Source organism: Eupeodes corollae, chromosome 1, assembly GCF_945859685.1.
Source record: "Eupeodes corollae chromosome 1, idEupCoro1.1, whole genome shotgun sequence".
NCBI classification, from domain to species: Eukaryota; Metazoa; Arthropoda; class Insecta; order Diptera; family Syrphidae; genus Eupeodes; species Eupeodes corollae.
In genome coordinates this window covers 238,133,396-238,159,116 of record NC_079147.1, presented here as the reverse complement: position 1 = coordinate 238,159,116, position 25,721 = coordinate 238,133,396, and the positions used below count along the sequence as shown (strand labels likewise).

Genomic DNA, 25,721 nt, shown 5'->3' with positions numbered 1-25,721 from the left:
TCTCATAGGAAAACATGCTCTGAGGCAAGGGGTCTACACAAATGACTTCTGTAGAAGCTGCATGGACGAGGAGGAAGAGGAAACAGTCCAACACCTTCTATGTACATGTCCAGCACTCTCCATTAGAAGGAATAACTTTCTCGGTAATCCCTTCTTCGATAATACTAGTGAACGATTGACACAAAATGTCTCACTTTATTAAAAGTACAAAATGGTTTGTTTAAGTTCATTACTGTCCCATGAGAAACCTCATTAGTGGTATCACAATGGACCCTTGAGGTCTAGGTGCGTCAATGGCATCTGGACAGCCACTCTAACCTAACCTAACCTATCCACAAGCACAGTAGGCGACCTAAACCATTATATGTGACGGTAGCTGCTTTCTGGTGTCCAACCGATTACTCAGGTTTTCGTATGAACGGTTCTTCAAATAAACTCTATCGTTTTAATAAATTGTTTAGTTCGGAAAATATTCTCGTCAAAAACATGAGGTTCGGAAAATGGCCGAGATAAAGCTAATTTTTGGTTGAATCGATGGGCAGAGGGAACCATTATTTCTACCAAAATGAAGCCGGCTATAATTTTAGAGACAATGTGGAAAGCTATAGAGCCATGATTAATGACTCTTTCTTTCCTGAGTTGAAGAATGTTGAAGTGGGCAATCTCCACAAGACGGACGGCAGTGCTAACAAGCCAACGAAACGCTTAATTTATTGGTGGAAACTTTTGGTGAGAGTATTCTCTCGTGTCGCACAGTGGCCCGTTTATGCAAAACTGCTTGCAAAATTCAGCTTGCAAAAAATTTTAGTTCACTGGATATTTGAAGCTCGAGTAATCGATTCAATTTGGGTTATTGGTGTGGCTTATAGAGCCAAGGTTGAAGATTTTTTATGATGATAATCTTTTTTATTTTTTTTCTTAACTTTGAAGGTAAAAACTAGAAAAAGGGCTTCGAACACTTTTTGTTTTCTTAATATGCTTTGCCATTATTAAGATCGATAATTTAAAAAAAAATATATTTTTAATAGTTTAATTTGATGTTTTTGTAAACACTACTTTTACTATTTAAACGTGCGTTCGGTTGCTTTCATTTTTCAAACCAATTCAAAATGGATATTCCGAACGAGGATTGGTTTGAACTTTTTGTCAATGCTAGCGCACTTGTAATGATTTCATATCTGAGTTGATACTGGTAGTGGCCAGATGCAAATATTTTGGCAATCAAACAGATAATAAAACAATTTCATTACAACCTTGCTAGAATATGGATAGCAGCTAAAAAATCGAGGAATAACTTCAAAAAGAATTTAGAATGTCTTTCCCTATCTCTGCATATCAATACCGAACTAACATAAGAAGCGGGTGACCTCCCAACTACATCAAGAGGAAGCCAGTCAATGAGTGCGCAACATTTACTAAAAAACAAAAACTAATCAAAGCTACAAAGGAGATATGTACAGAACATCTCTCTGAAGCTTTGAGTATAAGATACAATAAGGACCATAAAAAAGGGACGAGTGATATAATTCAGGCAATATCTTCTGCAAGTCCACTTCGTGTCAAGAGTCAAGCATTCACATTCCCCAAAACAATTTATGGGTTTGGAACTCTCAAAAGAAAAATATAAAATCCTAAGAAGTTCGTTAAGGCATTACAACATAGATGTCTTGCCATGCTACAATATGATTACAGTTGCGAAAAAAGAAGCAGTTCCCGAAAACTGCGAAGTCACGGAAATATTAGATAGATTGAAACTTTAAAACATGATGCGATCATACAGCAAAGTGGCTAATAGAAAGCAAAACAGAGGATCAAATAATTGCACCTCCAAGAAGTCTAACTTCAGAGTAAATGGGGCTCCGATGGATCCTCTGGACAAAGTGCCTACAAGCAAAAAATAAATACAAGAGGTGGTGAAACAGAAGCACTGTTCATGTCATCAGTTGTCCCACTTCGACTAGTAAAGGGTGATTTTTTTGAGGTTAGGATTTTCATGCATTAGTATTTGACAGATCACGCGGGATTTCAGACATGGTGTCAAAGAGAAAGATGCTCAGTATGCTTTGACATTTCATCATGAATAGACTTACTAACGAGCAACGCTTGCAAATCATTGAATTTTATTACCAAAATCAGTGTTCGGTTCGAAATGTGTTTCGCGCTTTACGTCTGATTTATGATCTACATAATCGACCAAGTGAGCAAACAATTAATGCGATTGTGACCAAGTTTCGCACTCAGTTTACTTTATTGGACATTAAACCAACTACACGAATGCGTACAGTGCGTACAGAAGAGAATATTGCGTCTGTTTCTGAGAGTGTTGCTGAAGACCGTGAAATGTCGATTCGTCGCCGTTCGCAGCAATTGGGTTTGTGTTATTCGACCACATGGAAGATTTTACGCAAAGATCTTGGTGTAAAACCGTATAAAATACAGCTCGTGCAAGAACTGAAGCCGAACGATCTGCCACAACGTCGAATTTTCAGTGAATGTGCCCTAGAAAAGTTGGCAGAAAATTCGCTTTTTTATCGACAAATTTTGTTCAGCGATGAGGCTCATTTCTGGTTGAATGGCTACGTAAATAAGCAAAATTGCCGCATTTGGAGTGAAGAGCAACCAGAAGCCGTTCAAGAACTGCCCATGCATCCCGAAAAATGCACTGTTTGGTGTGGTTTGTACTCTGGTGGAATCATTGGACCGTATTTTTTCAAAGATGCTGTTGGACGCAACGTTACGGTGAATGGCGATCGCTATCGTTCAATGCTAACAAACTTTTTGTTGCCAAAAATGGAAGAACTGAACTTGGTTGACATGTGGTTTCAACAAGATGGCGCTACATGCCACACAGCTCGCGATTCTATGGCCATTTTGAGGGAAAACTTCGGAGAACAATTCATCTCAAGGAATGGACCGGTAAGTTGACCACCAAGATCATGCGATTTGACGCCTTTAGACTATTTTTTGTGGGGCTACGTCAAGTCTAAAGTCTACACAAATAAGCCAACAACTATTCCAGCTTTGGAAGACAACATTTCCGAAGAAATTCGGGCTATTCCGGCCGAAATGATCGAAAAAGTTACCCAAAATTGGACTTTCCGAATGGACCACCTAAGACGCAGCCGCGGTCAACATTTAAATGAAATTATCTTCAAAACGTAAATGTCATGGACCAATCTAACGTTTCAAATAAAGAATCGATGAGATTTTGCAAATTTTAATCGTTTTTAAAAAAAAAAAAGTTCTCAAGCTCTTAAATAATCACCGTTTATTTTTAAAGGCTACAATGATATTGTAAATGCCTACCTAAAAGCAGGAACTGGATATGATTGTCCAGGACATAACATTGCATAGCTGTATCCTAACGCAACATGCACAACTTGAAACTGATCATTTAGATTTATTTTCGGAGGAACACTTCCAACGGGCTCTGTTGAAAATTTTAAGTTAAAAACAAGTGTCAGAACAAGAAAGTTTTTAAGAATTCCATGAATGTTGGGATTAGTTCCTACCAAGTTTGTCATTTTTATACCATTCCACCTTTTGATTTCGACAAAAATATTTTTTAAAATACATTTTCTACTATTCTATGAACTGAATGAGTCCATGCGTTTTTCCTGAGTTTTTCATAACTTAAAAGCGGGAATTATGATAGTCTCCTTGAAGAATTTGCTTTTGGTTTTCAAAGAAATTGAAACATAGTCTACCTTACAACTGGCACGGGATACGCTTGCCCTGGACACAGCATAGCATAGTTTTCGCCTGCTTGTACTTCCATGTTTCTAAATTTTTCAAGTAAATTGATTTTTGGAGCAACACTTCCAACGGGTTCTGTAAGGTAATTTAAAAAAAAAAAAACATTTACGAAACTCAATAAAAAAACCAATCCCTAACTGCTCTGAATGTGTCAAAAGGGTACTTAATTGCAACTTACAATTTCTTTTTATTTTAGTTTTAAAGAAAGACTAAAAAAGATAGAAAATAAGAATCAAACCTGTAAGCTGGAATTGGAAACGATTGAGCAGGACACATGAGATTGAAATTTTGTCCAGTTTTGGCACGTGCATTTGACAGTTCGTCAGCAATGCTAACTTTTGGTGGGACACTTCCAATGGGTTCTAAAGAAAATAGTTTTGGGCTTTATTTTATACGAGTTCATCAAAACAGACGACTTAATTGTTCTGCCTGCCTGAATGTTGTGAATTTTATCAAAGTTTTATTTTAAACATTTTACTCATCGACTAAATAAATGAATACAAATAAAAATGAAGGTCAAAATTACCTATGAGCTGGCATTGGATAAGATTGTGCGGGACAAAGTAATGCAAAGCTTGTTCCCGTCGATATTTCGCGGGTTTGTAGCTTATCTTGAACATTTATTTTAGGTTTTACACTACCAACGGGCTCTGTAAATTTTATATTGTTATTATTTTGATTTTTTTTTACCATAACGTTGGGATAGAGCTTCAGTTTTGATAACCGATATCATTTATTCTGATAAGATTATAAAAAATAAAAAATATACAAAATATTGTGTACCTAAATGCCGGCACTGGATAAGACTGAGCTGGACATAGAAGAGAATATGAACTTCCATGATGGACATCAACAAATTGATGTTTGTCGTGGATTGTTATTTTTGGACCAACACTTCCCACAGGTTCTGTTAAAAATTTTCAATAAAACACATGTCTAACTCTAAACAAAAATATGAGAACTGCCTGGGATATTGTTGGGATAAGTAATCAATAAAACACTAAAAATATTATTAAAATAACCTGAAAAATGGTACAGGATATGATTGGCCAGGACATAAAATAGCAAAACTTTCTCCACTTGAAAATTGCATCATCTTAAGCTTGTCGAGAAAAGCAATTTTTGGAGCTTCACTTCCAAGGGGCTCTGTAAAACAACTTGTATAAGATTCATATTCATAATCTATATAAATATTTTAGAAAAAGGGATAGGGCACTGTTGAGGTGTTTTGTATTAATTATCGCAGGGGCAAGAAAGTCAATAATTTAGAATAAAGTTTTAACGAACTTTTTATTACCCGTCTGCTATTTCACAGAAAATAATGTTGATGGTGTAGAAAATATTTGTTTTGTATCTTTCAAATGTCCTAGAAATACTGGAAGATTTGTTGATATTTTGCCAAAAAAAATCGTCAATTGAAAACCTTGTAAGTTGTAACGAGAATGCCAAAAACCTAAAAACCCTTACAAGGGTAGAAAAATGGTATTTATAGGTCCTACTGACAGAAGCAATGAGGACTACTCCTACTGCAGGAATTCAAGCAATATTCCATGTTTAACCTCTGAACCTATATGTAAGGGAAACTTCTTCAAAAATGCCTTAGGGCTGTGCCAGACCAGTCGCTGGAAAACCATCTACATCGGACACGCGCAAATGCTACAGGAATACATAGGGAGAAATGTAAGTACAAACTCCACGATACCCTGTCTTCACTTCAACAGAACCTTTAACATCATCTTTTCTGACAGCAACGAATTGGTAGACAATGTTCCAAACTTAAACATATATAGCTAGAAGTCCTGGTAGCTATTAGATTTTTAGTATTGTTTTTTACATTTATGTATAGTTCAATAAATAATAATAATATAAAATAAACAAAATCAGGCAGGACATAGGCAGACTCACAGCCTACTCTGGCGGAACAAGATCTTGGAAGATCCGGAAGCTACTGAAAGACATCATCCATCCCATCCAAAAACAGAAAATTCTCGCTTATCCCATGTCTGTCCAAAATAATGGAAAAGATAATTTCAAAACGTTTGTTGTGGTTCGCTGAAACGAATAATCTTATTAGCCTCAATCAAGTTGCGTTTAAGGCTCAAAGAGGTTGCATTGACGCCTTGCTTCACATCGACCATGCCATTTTAAATGCTCTTTCAACCAAAAAACATATTTTCATACTCTCTCTTGACTTCGAAAAAGCTTTCGATCGTATAGGTCCTCATATTATATTAAATAAGCTCATAAAGTGGGGTGTTGGAAGCAGAATATACGGATACATAAGATCATTTTTAACAAACAGAAAACTTGTGGTAAAAACCAATAACGTCTACTCTTCCAGCTACCCACTTCATAACGGTATTCCCCAGGGATCACCTCTCTCGGTAATACTGTTTATTATTGCATTCGATGATATTAACGCAATACTAATTAAGTACCAACTTTTGGATCATTGCAGCTATGCAGATGATATTTATATTTTATGCAAAATTAATGACCTAAATAAATGTAAATCTTTATTTCAAATCGCATTAGAAGATATAATTGAATGGTCAACAAAATCAGGTGCAAAACTTTCAATTGAAATATGTAAACTGCTTCATGTATGTCGCAAACAAAATTGTCAACAACCCAACCTTAACATAAACAGCACTATGATAAATAATGTTAGTAACTTAAGTATTTTAGGATTAATATTTAACTGTAAATATTCTTGGAAAGAACATTGTTTAGAGCTTAAGAAATTTCTAGCTGCACGAACTAACATAATAAGATATTTAGCAACATATAAAAGCAATGTACATATTAACACCCTTTCATACATTACTAAAACTTTAGTTCTAAGTAAAATTGATTATGGGCTGGTTATATATGGTCACTGCCCAAAGTATGTTTTAAACATCATCAAACCCATCTACCACACAGCAGCTAGAAGAAGCATAAACGCCTTTCCAACAACTCCAATAAAAAATATCCTAACTGAAGCAGGCCTCCCCAGCATCGAAGTACGAAGAGATACACTAACTTTAAGAATGCTCGCAAAACTAGTATTCTCCAAGAACTCCATCATCGACAACGACATCAAAAAAACATTGGATCAAAAACTAACCAAACGTATTCCATCCGCCATCGGTACAATTCTTAAACAATCAAGGCTTAACAACCTGCCAACTAAAAGAGAACGACTCACATCCCCACGCTACCCGCCATGGTTCATCAATCCTGAATCGCTGATATTGGATCTAACCAAATATAAAAAACTAAAAACAGCAAACAGCACTTATCGCCAACTTTTTGCATGCATTGCCTCTGACTATAGATCTGACGGATGGAGATTTATCTTCACCGATGGCTCTTAAACTCCGGACACCACATCTTATGCGGTGACTGATGAAAACGGATCAACCATAAGCATTGGTATTCTCCCAGATTTTGCCTCCGTCTTTACAGCTGAAGCATTTGCGATACTTCAAGCTACTAAAGCTGCAGCCAATCTCTCTGAAAAATGCATTATATGCTCCGACAGCATCTCAGTAATCAATGCAATTCACAACGCAAACAACACCGAAATCATATCAGTAATCAGATATCAACTCATAAAATTGAAAAACATTAAACTAATGTGGACTCCAGGTCATGTTGGAATACTTGGAAACGAATATGCCGACAGTGCAGCGAACTCAGCCAAAAACGCACCTGTACTCACCTTCAACATTTTCACCAAATCCGATCTCCTCAAGCATACCAGAAAGATATCTTCTGCAAAAAATAGTCACGACTGGAGCCTATATCATCATCACTACAAGGATATAAACCCCTTAAAATCTACGCCGATTTATCCTACAAACTGTTCGAAACAAAAAATAACCAACTTCACTAGACTTCGACACACTACTGCTTCCCACCAACACCTCCTCAACAAAAACGACCCTCCAACCTGCTCCACTTGCAACACCCACCTTGATCTAAAACATACTTTGGTACATTGTCTGTTGACGCAGCCTATAATTAAAAAAAATTTCAAAAATATTCCCGTATATGAAATCCTCAAAAATCCCAGCTTAACAAATATAAATAATATTACTGAGTTTCTCAAAAAAGCAAAAAGCCAATAGTCTCTGCAGCTAGGCTTGTTAAATTTTATATTAGCTTGTAATTTTAATTGCTTGTTAATAAATATTAATAATAATAATAAAAGTTAAAGGAAATAAAGGACAAGAAAACCCAGCAACTGGCTGCCTATGCGAAACGTCTCGCGAGATATAGAGAAAGCAGAGCTCGAAGATTGGAAACCTCCCTTTTCGTAAAAAAATAAAAACAGTTCTATCGACAATTGGACCGACCTGGAAAAAATCGACGATGTTGTACATTTCTGAAACGAAATATGGAGCAAACCTAAGAATATAGAACTGGAAAACGAATGGCTTGTTAACGAATTCAAACATAGCAGAAACTACGGAGAGATGCAGAACACCGACATCTCTGCTGAAGAAGTTGCGAAAGCGATAAGAGAGAGCAGTAATTGGAAATCACCTGGGCCGGACAAAATCCACAATGTATGGCTGAAAAAGTTTAGTGCAACTCATCCACTGCTTGGAAAATACTTCAACAAACTTTTGAAAGATCCACAGGAGGTTCCTTGGTTCTTAATGATGGGAAATACCTTTCTCATTACAAAAGCAAACAACAGCTTGGACCCAGCGAACTACCGGCCATTTACATGCCTGTCAACGACGTACAAGCTTTTGACAAAGATTCTCTCCAACACCGTTTACGATGATTGCCCCTAATACAACATCATGACGCGGTAGCAGAAGTGATGCACTCGACATTCAATGGGATGCAAGGAACAACTTACAATCGACTCCGTCTTAGTTCATCAAGCAGTACAGGACAAACGCAATCTTAGCATGAGATACATCGATTACAAAAAAACATTTTAAAGCCTTCCGCGCTCATTCTTACTGAAAATCCTGGAGCTATATAAAATCGATCCAAGGATCATACACTTTATGGAGGTAACAATGGAAAATCCTTGATACCAAGGACAGAATACTAGCCAGGCTATACCCATCAAATGCGGAATTTTACAAGGAGACGCATTCAGGCCCATCTGGTTCTGCCTTAGTAGAATGCCTTAAAATCTCAACCTGGTCTTTAAACAGAAAATATACAAACTCTTGTCGACCACCTACTCTATGTAGACGACTTAAATCTTTATACCAGCAGTAAAGAAAAAATACACTGGATGATAGAAGTAGTAAAACGATTAAGTGACGACATAGGAATGGAATTTGGTATCGAAAAATGATCCATATTCAAAAAGGAGAGGTACAAAATGACACCGAAAAATACCACCTAGATCAAGACAACATCATTGTCAATCTGACCCAAGACGAAAGCTACAAATATCTGAAAGCAACAACAATCTGAAAGGAATTCAAGAAACGGAAATTAAGAAAATGCTACGAAACAAGTTTGAACAGAAACTAGTTAAAGTTCTCAAGGCTCAGTTAAACGCCGGTAATAAGCTAAAAACCATTAACACCAAGGCTAATCCAGTATTTACATATTCTTTTGGCATCGTCAATTGATCAAACACAAATCTTGACGAGATATAAACCTCCGTACGAACCATCCTGACTAAATACCTGTGTCACCATCCGCGAAGTGCTATAGTAAGAGTTACCCTAACTCATGAAGACGGTGGGAGAGGGCTCCTGGACGTACCAAATCTCCATTTCTCTCAGATAAATAACTCAAAAGACTACTTTAGGAGCCAAATTGAAACATCGGATTTAATTCAGACAGTAAGCCTTGCGGGCAAGAACTACACCCCGCTCAACTTAAAATCCAACGAGTTTCAAAAGCCACCGAACGTTCTCTCTCGCGAAGAACGCATGGAAGCATGGAAGAATCAGACTCTTCATGGGATACACCCATTTCAAATGCAGCTAGACTCCATTGACAAGACCAGTTCAAATATATGTGGCTCCAGCTAGGGTCTCTTTACGCGGAAACGGAGGGATTTATGACCGCAAATACATATTGAAGGAAAATCTAGATAGTGATGCATGCCGACGCTACCAGAACAACGCAGAAACTATTGACCATATTATAGGTGCATGCTCGAGCTTACCATCGCAGGGTAATACGGCGAGGGATAATCAGGTAGCGAAGATCATACAACAAGGTTAGCAATAAGTATAAGTACTATAAGTACGACGCTCCACCTGTGCTCGAAAACAGAAGTTCGAAGCTATATTGGGACAGGTCGATAATTACAGATCGCACCATACGAGCTTATAAGCCGGACATCGTCCGTTCGACAAAGTAGGGAGGAAAATAACGCTGTTTGATATCGCTGTCCCACTTAACAACAACACCCAGTCCACGTATAGCACGAAAATTATACAGAGATACCATGTAGAAAGGGTAGATATCGCGCCAATCATCATATACGCCACAGGACTGATACCATAGAATTTCATAGCCCAACTGAAGAAACAACCTTAAAGACGTCCTGGGGATAATTCAGAAATCCGTAATCCTCAGCACATGCAACATTGTAAGACGCTTCCTACAACAGACAAACTAGAACTAAAAGGGCTAGAACTTAGTCCACGCCCCAACAAAGCTCAACCCCTCGTTAAACATCCGGGATTGACGCTTCCACTATTCTCAAAGGCTCAGAAATTGACATAATAATAATGATAATAATAAACATGTACTGAGGGATCGGAAACGCATGCTGCAGTAAAACCAGGTTTCTATTCTGAGGCTTCTCCTTCAGACTTCCCGATCTAAGGAGCGTCTTTCAAGCCAAAGTATTGGTAGTGACATACGCTCAATGATAGAGCTATCGCAAGCTGATATCACCATATTCATTGATAGCGAAGCAGCATTAAAAAAGCTTGTAAATTACTGTCGACAAGACCTGAGGGTTTTTAGCTCACAGCTACTCGTACTCTGCTGGGTACGAAGTCACAGAAATGTACCTGGGAATGAGAAAGCTTGCGAAGATTGGTACACTGAACCAATTAAATATAGACTCAACCATAGACATCCCGTCCTGTGAACTAAAACTCGTTGTTGGTAAAAAGATACTCCATGAAACCAATAAAAAATGGAAAACTTTGAAACCTGTTTGAGGGTCAGAAAACTATGGCCTAATTTTGACAAATCTAAATTACGCTCGAAAATGCACCCAAATAAAAACCTTTAAGACTTGTAAGCATAATAACACCATACAAAGAAAATGCAAATTGTTAATGGTGACATTTGCAAAGGTTGCAGTGATGACGAAAAACAAGAAGACAAAGTCCACTTCTTCACCACTACCTAACTCTCTGCCACAGTATAGCAACACATTTTTTAAACAGACACTTCTTTAATAATCTTGAAGAATTTGAAAATATTCCAAGAAGCATCCTATTAGGACTCACTAAACATTCTAAATGGCTAGAACTGGACAACTCATAATATACGTTAGGCTATCACAATGGATCTTCATCGATCTAAGTGTTTCGACAACGACATCAATCATCAGCCAATCAACCTAACCTAGCCTATGTTGTTAAGAGCAGATTTTAAACCTAGACTTTTGCAGAGACAAATAAGCAACAAAGTAATTTAGCAATCGTAAAAATGGAAAAAATGCAATAAATAAATTCACCTAAATACAGGAACCGGATAAGCTTGTCCAGGACAAAACATAACAAAGCTGTGTCCTCCTTCAGCTTGCATCATTTTGAATCTTTCCAGAAATGCAATTTTTGGTGAAACACTACCAACGGGTTCTATAGGTAAATAATTCCAAAAAAGTTTAAATATTAAAGTTTTCCTGAATGTTGGAATACACTATGCTTTTGAAACTAGTTTTCTAACTGTACAAAATTTATCATAATATTATACAAAAAGTCTAAAAAGCCTTTGATTTTTACCTAAAAGAAATAAGTACCTGAATGATGGAGTGGGATATGATTGTGCTGGACAAAGAATATTCAAATTATGTCCAATACGAGATTTGACTAATTTATATTCATCACCGACATTAATTTTAGGACTGACACTTCCAACTGGTTCTAAAATTCAAATATTCCATATTTGTAAAAAAAAAAAGAAGTCTTTTATGAACTCAAAACTGCCTTCGTGTTAGAAAAAGATTCGAACCATTTTCAATTATTATTATTTTGAAACTTCAATAACATTAATTATGATGTTTTGTTAGACTAAATGTTATCCAGATACAAAAGTCAAAGCTACACTAAAGCTACAATTACACGGAGAGTTAACGTTTGCCTTCTAATAGAAGATTAAGAGGTTTTTCTAAAAACGGGCTTATCATTATTTCATAAAACCAACACAAAGATTACAAAACTATTTCTAAAGTACCTAACTTAAAAATCATTTACCTAAATATTGGCACGGGATAAGCTTGTGCTGGACACATCATTGTAGCACTGCTGTTGGTTCGAACTTTTGGTATTTTTATAGATTCATCACCAGCAGTAAGCTTGGGGCTAACACTTCCAACCGGTTCTTTGATGTTTGACAAATATAATAATTTTTGTATTAAATTTTGAATAAAAAATCTTGAATGTTGGGAATGAGCTTATTTCGACAGATTTATTGATCAAGCTTTGATGATTGTCTTCGTGACATTTTGTTTGACAACTTATTTTGTCAATTGAACACAATTTTTCGAGTAACTCTAAAACCGACATTCCATTTAATCTCTGTATTTTAAGCTGTGGTTGTCGATATTCATAAAACCATCGATCTCAACAAATGACAAAAGGAATGTCATTTAAATTTGACAGAAGCCTTTGGAATTCAACAAAATGACAGTTCTTATTTTTATTGAAACATAAGATCTGAAATTGAATTCAGAATCGGAAATACACGATGGAAAATGTCAAAACAAAATATACTTAAACTTCAGAATCAAAGAAATGACGAGAAACAGAAGCATAATAACAAAGATAATTTAAGTTTGACAGCTGTCAAAACGATTTTTTTTATAATAAGAACATACTCAAAAAGTTTTGAATACTTGTTATAATATTTCGGAGTCACAGGATGAGCATTATCAAAAAAGAGTGACGGATTGAAAAGGTGGTGGTGGTGTAGATTTGTTCTAAATGTTTGATAATTGGAAACGACAGGGAAAAATAGAGTGTGGTAAGGCATTCCACATTCGTGTAGTACGGCTAAAAAAACGAATCTCTTTACTTCACAATACGGCTGAAGTTAAGCTAAAGGAAAAACTGATGGGCATTCCTAGAAACGCGAGTATTACAGTGAAAAAGTTTGAGGGGAGAAATGCAACTGTCTATTTCACTGAAGCATAGTCTGTTAAAATAACGGTAAAAAGGGAGAGACAAGAAACTTTAAGACGATGTTCAAGTGCCTATTGTCGCTAATCATTTTTAAAGTAAGTCGGTGAAAGCTGTCCAAGGGGCTCAGCACCACAAGTGTATAAGAAGTTTCAGACAAAAGATAATTTATAAAAATAACGAAGAGTGTCGGAGGCAAAACGGAGCCCTGGGGTGGTTTTCAAACTTCAACCTATCCAACACTACTTCAATTGAACGATGAGAAAAGTAATTTCTAATTTAACGAAAGAGAGATTCACCTAAACAAACGGTTCGCAGTTTTGATAAGAAGGCTTGATGCCAAACCTTATTTTTTAAGCTGATAATTAATCAACGTCTAAATGACATTGTTAAGAAGAAGCAAAAGTACGAACGGTCGCTATTCTTTAGGTACGGATGAATAAATGCTGTTTTCCACCTGCTCGGAACGAGACCTGAAGAGCGGGATAGGTGAAAAAGCTTACGAGATGTTTTTGCGAGCGTTGCAGATCACCTCTAAAGAAGAGTTTTGTAAACATTTTTAAGTAGCTAACACTCTTATTTAAATTAAATAATTAGTTTAAAATTTCAATTTACCTAAAGAAAGGTACTGGATAAGCTTGAGCTGGACACAAAAGTGTAGCATTTTTATTTACACGTAATTTGACAATTCTCGATTCATCACCCGATGTCAATCTTGGACTAATACTTCCAACAGGTTCTAAAAATTTAAAGTTTAAATTTCTTATTCTAAAGTAAAACAAAAAACCAAAATATTGTTGAGATAAGGTTCATGGTGTTTGGGAACGATTGAATAAGTTTTTTCTTGTTTTTTGTTTTTAATGAAATTACTGCCCTTACCTAAAAAGTGGAACCGGATAAGCCTGAGCTGGACAAATAAGTGTTATCGAATCACCATAAGGTTTTAAAATAACTTTAATATCATTTCCAGTAGTTAATCTAGGTCCAACACTTCCAACAGGTTCTGTTCGATTTGATATAGAGGTTGAAATTTGTTCATAATTTGTTACAGACGATAAATTTTGGAACTTCCTAAATGTTGAGATAAGTTGGAAGCAGATGAGGCATAACTATCTATATAAACCAAGTATTTGTAAATAGTCTTGAACATACATTCCTTTTACGTTAACGATTTTAACAGTGTTTAAAAATCCTAATGAACTTTAATATCAAACAACAAATAATTTATTAATGATTAAATAAATAAATATATTCATAAAAATAAGAAAATTTTCATTTAGCTAACGAAATTTTTGACCTCTTTTTGCAAGGATTTATATAAAATCACACATGTCTCCAGATAAAATTTCTGAGCCACACCTTTCAGAAAAATATGGATTCATTTTTATAAACTATTAAATTTCTTTACAGAACAAAAATTAGCTACATTTACAAATAAAAAATCACAATACCTAAAACTTGGAGCTGGATAAGCTTGGGCTGGACAAAGAAGTGTTAAACTTGCATTTGATGCTGTTTTAAAACTGCTACTCGTTAAAGTTGTTGGAAATTTAGGTGAAACCCTGCCAACTGGTTCTGTAAGATTTGTTGCAATATTTTTGTTTGATGTTTTTGTTTTCTTGATTTTAAGTTGCTTAATTAATTTACTAAATTTTTTATTAATGAAACAAAGTATAAAAACAATAAAAGGACTTACCTTAAATTTTGTTTTTAAATTATATTCGTATATACTATATATGTATTTAATATTTTGCCAAGATATTCATATACATATAAATATTTACACCATACAAAATATGGTAATGGTATTTATTTAAAATATAAATATATGTTATATAGTTCACGTTACTTCTCAAGCTCAAGTCAAGCATTTCGGATAAATTTTGTTAGATATGTATTATCATATTTTTTTCTTTCTGTACAAACAATATTTTATCATCAAGCTTTAATTAATTTATTTATTTATACAAATAAGCAGGTTTTTCTTTTTTTAAGTAAAAACATTATTTTTCCTGCTATCACTTTTATGTGATTTTAAAAATATATTTCAATTACTTTAAAACACGGACGCGCAACAGGGTACCCTATCCCAACATTCAGGCAGTTTTTGTTTATGTACAACAACAATACTTTGATTTTTTTGTTTTGGGTTCGATGCAAAGAAAAGCATTTTAAGCGAAAAATGATTTTGATTGCACTAGAAAAAATAATAAATTTAATTTAAAAGAAATAAATTGGTTCCATTTTGAACGTTTTTAACATAATTTAAAATGTAAGTGAACTTGGATAAAATTTCATCAAAATATTGTTGTTTTATTATTTAAGTAATATTATAATGATATTTATATATAAATTGTTTTACTGAAAATATTTATTTTTTTAAATTGATTTTTATACAAATTGAAAAAATGAAAACTTATAATTTTTGTACATAGAACATCAAAAGCTTTTTTTTTTAAATCATGAATAAATAATGCAGTTACATAAACTTAGAAATCATATACTGTTAACTGTTTTTTGTATTTTTACTTGTTAAAGATTAATTTTTTTTAAATATATATAAATATTTTCAGCAATTTTTTTTGAAAATGTCATAAAACTTCTTTTTTGTTTTTTTTTTTATTATTTAAATTTTTACTTTAAAATATTTTTTTAAATATAAGTTATTGAAGAATTTATCTGAATTTCATTGAATTTAAATTAAGAAATTTATCTGAATTCTATAGAATTTAATTTAAAAAATTTTAAATCACGAAAACAAAGAATTTAATGACTGAAATTATTTAGTTATGTTTTTAAACTTATTTTATTTTAATTTTTTTTTATTGATTTATGACATTTTCGTTTGGATAATTATGTCAGCAGCTAAAAAACATACGTATTTTACATTAAGGAATTTTATGTTTGTAGATTCAATATCAAACTGTTCTGAAAATACAACATAAATCTTTTTATTTATACATTTACTCCTAAAATTGAGCTTCCATGCACATGAACATTAATAATTCTTAACATTTAATATGTTTGCGCTGTCATGGGATTTTTTAACATCGTACTTGAAAGAATAGTGCAGAGCTCACACGTCAACACTAGAGGCACTATCTTTCAAAAGTCTGTCCAATTACTGGTGTATGCTGATGACATTGACATAATCGGAAGAACTCAGCGTGATGTCAATGGGGCTTTTGTGAGTATTGAGACAGAGGCAATAAAAATGGGTTTTACGGTTATTGAGGGCAAAACAAAGTACATGCTGTCGTCAAGAAAGGACATACAACACCGACGTCTTGGTCAAAACCTTACCATCGACAGACGTAACTTTGAGGTTGTCAAGGACTTCGTCTACCTAGGCTCTGCTGTAAACGCAGAAAACAACACCAGCGCTGAAATCAAACGCAGAATAACTCTTGCTAACCGCTGTTTCTTTGGGCTAAGAAAGCAACTTAGTTGTAAGATCCTCTCTCGAGGGACCAAAGTGTTGCTATATAAGAGCCTCATCATCCCCGTCCTGCTATACGGTGCAGAAGCATGGATTATGACAAAAGCGGATGAAACCACCTTCGGTAGTTCGAGAGAAAAGTTCTTCGTGTGATCTACGGTCCCGTACGCATCGAAGGGGAGTGGAGAAAAAGATGGAACAACGAGCTGTACGGGCTGTACAGCGACGTAGACTTAGCCAGAACGGTAAAATTCCTACGACTAAGATGGCTGGGTCACGTAGAGCGCATGGAAACCAATGCTCCGGCCCGAAAGTCTTCGAATCCACACCCACAGGACAGCGCAGTAGAGGAAGACTGCGGATCAGATGGAAAGTGACCTGACCCACCTTGGAGCCCGAAACTGAAGACATCTAGTTAGGCACCTAACAAGATGGAGAAGTTTGTTGGGTGAGGCCCTAGTTCACACAGGACTGTAGCGCAACCTGAGACAAGTGAAAATAAACATCAATGCGTAATTTGCGGCAATGTGTTGCCGAACAGTGTAATGTTTCCACCAAAAATGAAACGTCACTTTTCAGGGATTCATTCAGATTGCAAAAGCAAACCAACTGATTTCTTTAAAAGAAAGTATGCGGAACTTATTAAATCTCAAACCATTATTACTTATCACTCAAAGACAGTGAACGAAAATCCGTTGATGGCCTCCTTCTTGGTAAGTTTCCGAAAACCGCAAACTGGTAAAGCTCATACTATTGCTGAAAACTTAATAAAGCCATGTGTTAAAGACATTGTTGAATGTTTGTTGGGTGAAAAGGCCAAACAAATTATTTAACACTGTTCCTTGGTCAAATAACGCAATATCGAGTCGAATCGGAGACTTAGCGGAACATTTGAAAGCTAATTTACTTTTACGAATAAGTCACAAAATTTGCGTTGCAAATGGATGAATCAACGGATTTTGCAGGGTCAGCTATTTTAATAGTATTTGTGCGCTATCAAGGTCACGACTGGAAAAAACGTCCGGTGCCGTCGCAAGAATAAACCAAATTGTTAAAGAATGCACCAGTAGCCATTGTGTTCTACACTGCAATGCCCTCGCAATGAAAAAAATGACAGTCTCTCTTAAAGAGATGTTGGACGAAAGCGTGAAAATAATCAACTTTATTAAATCACGGCCAAAGAATAGAACCCTTTTTAAAGTATTGTGCGATGACATGGGAAGTCTACTTTCGTCTTTACTTCTTCACGTGAAAGTAAGGTGGCTTTCTCGCGGGAAAACACTGACGCGGCTTTTCGAAATGAGAGCTCAAGTTAGAACCTTCCTTATTGGCGACAGCTTTTTTTGGGGGACATGTTGTGTAATGAGCGTTGGTTATTGAAATTGACGTATCTGTCATATATATTTAAAAAAAAATGATTTGAGTGTATCACTTCAGGGAAAGGCAATAACTATTTTCGATGCCAATTAAAAAAATGGAAGCATTTAAAAATAAAATCCAGTTTTGGGCTGAATCAAAGAATTTAAGGAAGAAATAGATTTGGACAATTTCGATGATATTTAAAGTGAATGTCATATCCAGCTTGTAGGTTTGGTGGATAGCTTCCTTCACTATTTTCCAGACGAATTCCACCAGAGCATTAAGGAATATGTATGGGTACTCATACTCTGCCGCGTTGGAAAAATCACTTTCCTCACATCGCTGCAGTTTGAGTGCTGGATTGACCTGACATCAGATTCTTCGAAAAAAGAACTTTTTGTCTGTCAGAATTATGTCAGTTTACTGTCAGGGAAAGCTTAAATATTTTTTCTGCAGTTTGCAACAACATACATGTGCGAATCAGGGTTCTCTGCATTGTTTAGACCCAAAACAAAATATAGATCCCGTCCCGATGAAGAGCTTAATATATAGGTACTGTTGCAGTTGTCCAAATTCAACCAGATATTTCAGCTTTATGCAAAAATAAGTAGGCACATCATTCCCACTAAAAAGAAACTCTATATTATTATAATGCATATAATATAATTTTGTAATTCCTTATTAACAGTTTTCTTGTGTTTTTCGTTGTAGAAACTGTTTCCTGAATTCAATAAAATAAACAAAATTAAAAAAAAGTTATTTAATTTAGTGCTCCGCGAAAAAAAAAACTCAATTGAAATATCATGTGCAATAATTTTACTTTTTCCAAAACGATGTAAAGATTTGTTTTACTGTTCTGTGAGATAAACAATGAGATTACAAGTAGACCTAATGCTACGAAAGATGCACTATCGGTCATTAAGAAGCCTTTGATCTTCAAGACAATTTTTAAGCGGAAAATGGATCAGCGTTTCCATGAACTTGAAAAGAAGGAACGTATGTAAAATTGGACGATAATTAGAAGGGAAGGAGGATTCGCTACGTAGTCCGGAGAAAAACTGAATTTACCAGCAACATTTTATTTTTAACAAAATAGTTGCTTTATAATCCCAGACACCAGCTCACGACCCCACCGAAGTCAGCGGACCTCAATTAAATTGACCATTTGTATGTAGAAATCAAGCGAAAGCTCCAGAATGGCAAACCCAAGCAAGAAAAGTCCATTGAAACCGAAGGTTCTGGAAATCGGGAGAATATTACCGCCTCCTTTACAAAACCAAAAACTTGGCAAAAAGGTGACCTTACAAATAATAATCTTCTAATTTTACCATATTTCTGTTGCACAAACTAAACTATAGTTTTACAAACCAGTTTGTTGTCCTGGATTGAAATCTTAACTTATAATTTCTTCTATAGGTTATGTTTATGAAATATAACTCTATTAAAATGCAAACAAAAATACATAACATTTCTTTTTACTTCGATTTTCAAGTGTATTCTTAACTTTCATTGAAGAATATTTGAGTTTTTTAATTGTTATTCTATTTTATTATTTGACTTTACAGTTTCACTTGTTTCTATAACATAAATTATTTAAAAAAAAACAATGTTTTCCTGTTTATGTACGCTCAATTTGGAGAATAAATGTATCTTGTTAAAGATTAAAAAATTATAAGCATTATTTTATGTTACATTTCTTGAATGCTTAATAATATTAGGGAATCAGATATTAATTGAAATATTTAGAAAATAAAATATGAACAGTATTGTTTAAATTCCTTTTAACGTTTTGTTGTATTTTAGACCGATTTGAGAAAACTTAAAAAGAATTATTTAAAATTATTATAAGAAAAGCAAAAATTCGTTGTTGAACTGAAACAAAATACTCTTCGTACCGAAGCAAATCGGCCTAAGTTTTACCATTTTGTTAACATAACTCTTTAGGTTTTGCAATAAGCGTTTTTTCAGTTGGTGGATTTTTAACTATTTCACAATTGGCAGGCATTGCATGACGTCACAAACTAAGCCGAGACCGGTATTAAAATATACATTTAATTTAATTTTTTTATACAAATATTGTTTGGTGAGTTCTTATACTTTTTTAGCTGCTGACAGATTTGTAATGATAAAAAACAAAAAGAAATTAAAACAAAAGAAATTGAAATTTCAAGCCAACTTACCTGTAATTACCAATCGTCCCTTAGTAGCACTCAATCTAGTTTCGCCAGTTAAACGATGTTTGGTACGACATTGGTAACTCTTGTAGCCATCTTCAGGTCCAACTTCACGAATATGTAATTCACCAGATGGTAAAACTAAGTATTTTCCGTCTACATAAGTTGCAAGCAAATAGTAGATAAAGAAAATAGAAAACAAAAATTATATTTTAATATTTAAATTCAGTCAATTTAATAAAGTATACATTTTTCTACAAGTTCAATTTTAAATGCAAGCAATTTTATTAAATTTTTTGTTTGTACATTTTTTTACATATTAACATTGTTTATTGCTTTTGTGCATATCTATGAAATATAATTATATGATATTTATTGGGTATCATTTGTTAGAACTACTTGCATTTGCAATCGAAATTTTAGACGTCATGCTTTTTATGTTTTGCTATACATTATAACATGCAGTGATTTATTCTTCAAAATATTTTTACTGATGGAAAATTAAAATTTACATAAAAACGATATGACATTTCTTTGCTTTATTTTTTCGATATAATTGCCTATTTTTGTTTTTGATCCGGAATTATTATAATTAACAATATATTTTGAAGAAAAAGTTTTTTTAAATACTTAGTCATACTTAAAGGGCAACAATAACTTAATTTCAAAGTCTTCTTAGTTGAGATTTAATTTAGAAAACTAAGTTTAATATTGTTTGGCACTAAAAACTCATGAAATTAAGTATAGGTGCCTTATTAAAAAAGCAACTTGTGTTTATAATACAATACAAAACTTTGTAGTTATATGCTTTCAAATACAATTTGATGAATTGTCATTATTAACCTCCTCCCACACTTGACGGCTCATTGGGCCTTACTAATAATCAAATTTAATGTGTGAAATCGACCTATATGCTATGAACTCTTATTAATAAACGATACATGCTATGACCTAAATATTAACGTTGACTCTTAACAATAAACCATTTATATTTTGAAATCAAACAAAAACTGAAGATTTATTTGTGATCCTTACAATGAATGGTAATTATTCCCACTCTAAATTTGATTATTGGTAGGCCCCATTATATTTAATCGGTATTTCCGCTCTAATGAATGAATACCGATATCATGTCCTTAAAATTTCTGCATAGAATTACTCGTATTATATCAAAATTGTTTTTGACGTCATCAATAGAAGAAAACAAATTGAAGTATTTGTATATCTGTTGCACAAATTAAACTATAGTTTTACAAACCAGTTTGTTGACCTGAATTGAAATCTTAACTTATAATTTCTTCTATAGGTCATGTTCTTGATATATGTATAACTCTATATAAATGCAAACAAAAATACATAATACAATGTTTTTAAGACTATGGTAATACCTAACTTAGTTCTTAAAAAAATATTTTACGATGATTTAACAATCGTTATCTTTTAGATACAGTACTAATAGTTTTAGTATCCCACTTAGTTTTTTTAACTATTTTAAATAATTTGTTTAGCTAGAATTTGGTGATAATTCCGAATCCGATCCCTGTCTATGCCATCTAAAGTCTTTTCACGGGTGCTGCCTCTTGCAAGGAACTGACAAATTTTCCAAGAGTAACTCTTGTAATGAAACAGTGCTTTCTCAAATTAGCCGTTCGGATTCGGCATATAAACTGTAGGTCCCCTCCATCACTGCAATAACTCGCACACAGGAATGGTTATGAGTTGTAAGTCACTAGACCCTAGTTCTCAAAGAACTGTTGCGCCACCCAATGTATGTAATTTAAAATGGATGTAAAATTTCTGTTTTGTTTTTATCAAAAATTATTATATTTAATTTGTATTTAATGCAAGTTATTATTTTTTAGTTTTATAAATGTAAGTCCATCAGACTATGGCTGAGTTCGTACTTACAGGCTTTGTTGTCCGAGCCCTGCTTAAAATATCTTCGAAAAGTTTATGAACACAATAACAAAATAGCCATATCAATAAATATATTTTAAACCTTATTGTATTGTGTAAGCTTTTCGGAAGAAACCGTTTTTATAAACATAGGACAAAAGTTTTATAGAAATAAGAAAATTAAAGAACGAAGAAAAATTCAAATATTTTTGATTTTGAAAACTTTTTGAACGATGTTAATGACGCATATTCCAAAAACTTTTAGTAAAAATAACTTCCAACACAGGGTTTTGAACGAACTTAAGCTATTTTGGGTTTTGGAAAACCTCCAATAGCGTACGGCCGAAAGTAAATATGAGGCTGGCAGTCTACCTCACTATTCCTAAGCTTGTTTATTTAACATTGATAGTGGATAAACTTTCAAATACTTTATTGAAAAAACGTAATTGTTGTTTAAGGGGGTATTCTGGTCCAGAAATTAAAAAAATCGATTTTTTTTTCTTTTCATATTTTCATAGTATAACTATTTTAGAATATGTCTACGAGAGGATTTTCCCAAATTCAAATTATTTTCGGAGAAATAAGTATTTTGCTGAGCAGCCATCCAAATCGGTTGGGCTGCAACTAATAGAACAAAAGACATAATGGGGTACTTTAAACGCGTTTTTCTCAGAACTGTCTTTTTGAATCTGATACCCACGATTTCTCAGGTTCTGCCGAACCGATTTTCTTGAAATTTTAAGAGATTCTTCTTTAGGGACTTGTCTACGTCCGGAACTACGGCCATCCCCAAATTTTCATTTTTAATATTTTTAACAAATCGAAGAATGTTCAAAAAAATGGTAAATTTTTTATATTTTTCTTTAGACAGCCGCCATTTTGTAAAAAGAAATGTTTGTAACTTTTCCGTAGTTCCAGACATTGCGACATTATTGTAGATTAATAATCTTTTTTAGTTTTTGATTTCAGATTTCTAGGAGAGTTAAAATCGTGGGTATGGTCACGCACCAAATTTTTGAGACGCACCACTCCATGAACTGATAACTAACGGAATTTTGATTTTTTTTTTTACTTTTTTATTTTTTTTTTATGCTTCTTGCTTTTTTCTACAGCACTTCAAAAATTACCTAAAATTCATGTCTCTAGACCAGAATACCCCCTTAAGGGGTCTAGAGACATGAATTTTAGGTAATTTTTGAAGTGCTGTAGAAAAAAGCAAGCAACAATTTTACCATACATTTTTTTATACATTATTTATTCACATTAGAAGCATACAAAAAAAATAAAAAAGTAAAAAAAAAATCAAAATTCCGTTAGTTATCAGTTCATGGAGTGGTGCGTCTCAAAAATTTGGTGCGTGACCATACCCACGATTTTAACTCTCCTAGAAATCTGAAATCAAAAACTAAAAAAGATTATTAATCTACAATAATGTCGCAATGTCTGGAACTACGGAAAAGTTACAAACATTTCTTTTTACAAAATGGCGGCTGTCTAAAGAAAAATATAAAAAATTTACCATTTTTTTGAACATTCTTCGATTTGTTAAAAATATTAAAAATGAAAATTTGGGGATGGCCGTAGTTCCGGACGTAGACAAGTCCCTAAAGAAGAATCTCTTAAAATTTCAAGAAAATCGGTTCGGCAGAACCTGAGAAATCGTGGGTATCAGATTCAAAAAGACAGTTCTGAGAAAAACGCGTTTAAAGTACCCCATTATGTCTTTTGTTCTATTAGTTGCAGCCCAACCGATTTGGATGGCTGCTCAGCAAAATACTTATTTCTCCGAAAATAATTTGAATTTGGGAAAATCCTCTCGTAGACATATTCTAAAATAGTTATACTATGAAAATATGAAAAGAAAAAAAAATCGATTTTTTTAATTTCTAGACCAGAATACCCCCTTAAGCTAAGAAAAAGTATATTAAATGACCAAATTCGCCTGTTAAAGGACCATTCCGTTTCCGAATGTTCTTGGATGTTCAGGCGGATCAAAACCACTCTAAAATACTCACACTTACTCCTCTGCCATTTTCGTGCGTATTCAGCAGCATAATACAAATAAATGGCAACTTCACCACTAATTGACTGTCTTTATACTTCTATGAACACAAATGGGGGTCAAGCATCACGTAGAGCTTGTACTGTTTTTTTTTTTACATTTATGGACACAATTTAGGCCAACATTTGTATAATAACGAATTCAGCTTATAACTGGACTGCAAATCCTTACAAAATTTGTAAAAGATTAAAATAAAGTGCAACTTTCACATACAAAAACATTTTAAATATTTAATTTTGTCTCAATTGTTTTATGTTATTATAAAGTGATATTCCGGTTGGCGTCAATATTCTGGCAGAGTCCAAATTCTTTTGTTAAAATTCTACCTTTTGAATTCTGTTTTTTTTTTTGAATTATTGACTTTCAGTTCTCTTTTGTATGAAAATAAAAATCTTGTGACACCATAACTGCAGTCTGTTGTCAGAGAAATGGAAAGAATTTAACAAAAACGAATCATGCTGCGTCAAAAAGGGGAAAGAAGCACAATTTTTGTTGATGCTTGCATTCATTTCGAAAACTTGTGGGTTTTGAAAATAACGTTATTTATATGATGAAACTGATTTTCTATAAATTCACGCAAACGTTAAACAAAATGTTTCTAGACTTTTATTAACATAAACGTTGAGTTGTAAATATTGCCGAATTGAAGCTTTCAGCTTTTCCTAGTCAAGCGGTTTAGTTTCATACACATATCCCCATATAAAAAGTAGTACACTGATAAATCAGACGAACGCGACTTCTATACGATTTCTGAGCTCCACGAAATTAATTGGTATCCAAACATTTTGCGTAAGCAATTCATAGTTTCGGCGGGGCTATGACAAGTGGCACCGTCTTGCTGAAACAAGGCACGTCTAAGTTTCTCCTTCGACCCAATTTCGGCGGTGCTAAAACTTGTTTAGCAGCGTCTGTAACGTTTGCTGTTAACCGTTCCCTCGAAAAAAAGGGACAATGACGCTCTACTACGCTACTTCCATTAAAACGGTAACCTCGTTGAATGTAAGTGATTCCCTTTAATCACGTAGGGGTTCCCCTCTTACCAGTAACGAATAGTTTATTTATTTATGAAGAAGAAATATTCGACTGTTAACAGCCGAATTGTTTTTTCCTGAACGCCGTTTATTTTAATAAATATGATTTATAATCGAACCAGCATAAAAGTGTTCATATATGGGTTTCGCCCTGATATAATGGTTGGGCACATCAGAAGATGACCATTACACCTTGTCTTGACGCATATTTTCCCGAATAAATCGAGATTCCATATAATCCGAGCTACATAGAGCAACTGCGAATTATATAGGTGCTACAAGTTTTCAAAGAAGATAAACTGTACCTATTTTTATTGCCTTGCTATGGGACTTTTGAAGAAGAAATATTTGACTGTTAACAGTAGAGTTGTTTTTTCCTGAACACCGTTTATTTTAATAAATATGATTTAAAAATGTATTCGGGAAAATATGCATCAAGACAAGTTGTAATGGACATCTTCTGATGTGCCCAACCATTACATCAGGGCGAAACGCATATATGAACAATTTAATGCTGGTTCAATCATATTTATTAAAATTATTTATTTCTGCTGCCATACCTTTCAGCTAAAAATGAGCCTCATCTGTAATCATAATCGTGTCTTGTGGGATTTAACCGTATTAGAATCGCTATATGGCGAAAAAACCACTCTATTTGAAATGCAC

The 25,721-nt window shown here is 34.0% G+C and overlaps 1 protein-coding gene across 24 annotated transcripts in view; it reads right to left on the bottom strand.

Moving 5' to 3' along the window:
- Positions 1 to 25,721, bottom strand: part of LOC129941495 (cell adhesion molecule Dscam2) — a 259,928-nt gene that overhangs the window by 111,341 nt on the left and 122,866 nt on the right. For 19 of the 24 annotated variants that reach the window (XM_056050163.1, XM_056050146.1, XM_056050143.1 and 16 more), the window contains exons 5-6: positions 20,073 to 20,222; positions 3,708 to 3,831 (exon numbers count right to left, since the gene is read on the bottom strand). In XM_056050163.1, coding sequence (XP_055906138.1) covers positions 3,708 to 3,831; positions 20,073 to 20,222 — 274 coding nt within the window. Of the gene's footprint in view, positions 1 to 3,306; positions 3,431 to 3,707; positions 3,832 to 20,072; positions 20,223 to 25,721 lie in introns of all 24 variants that reach the window. The other 5 variants (XM_056050154.1, XM_056050160.1, XM_056050139.1 and 2 more) reach the window with 2 other exon arrangements.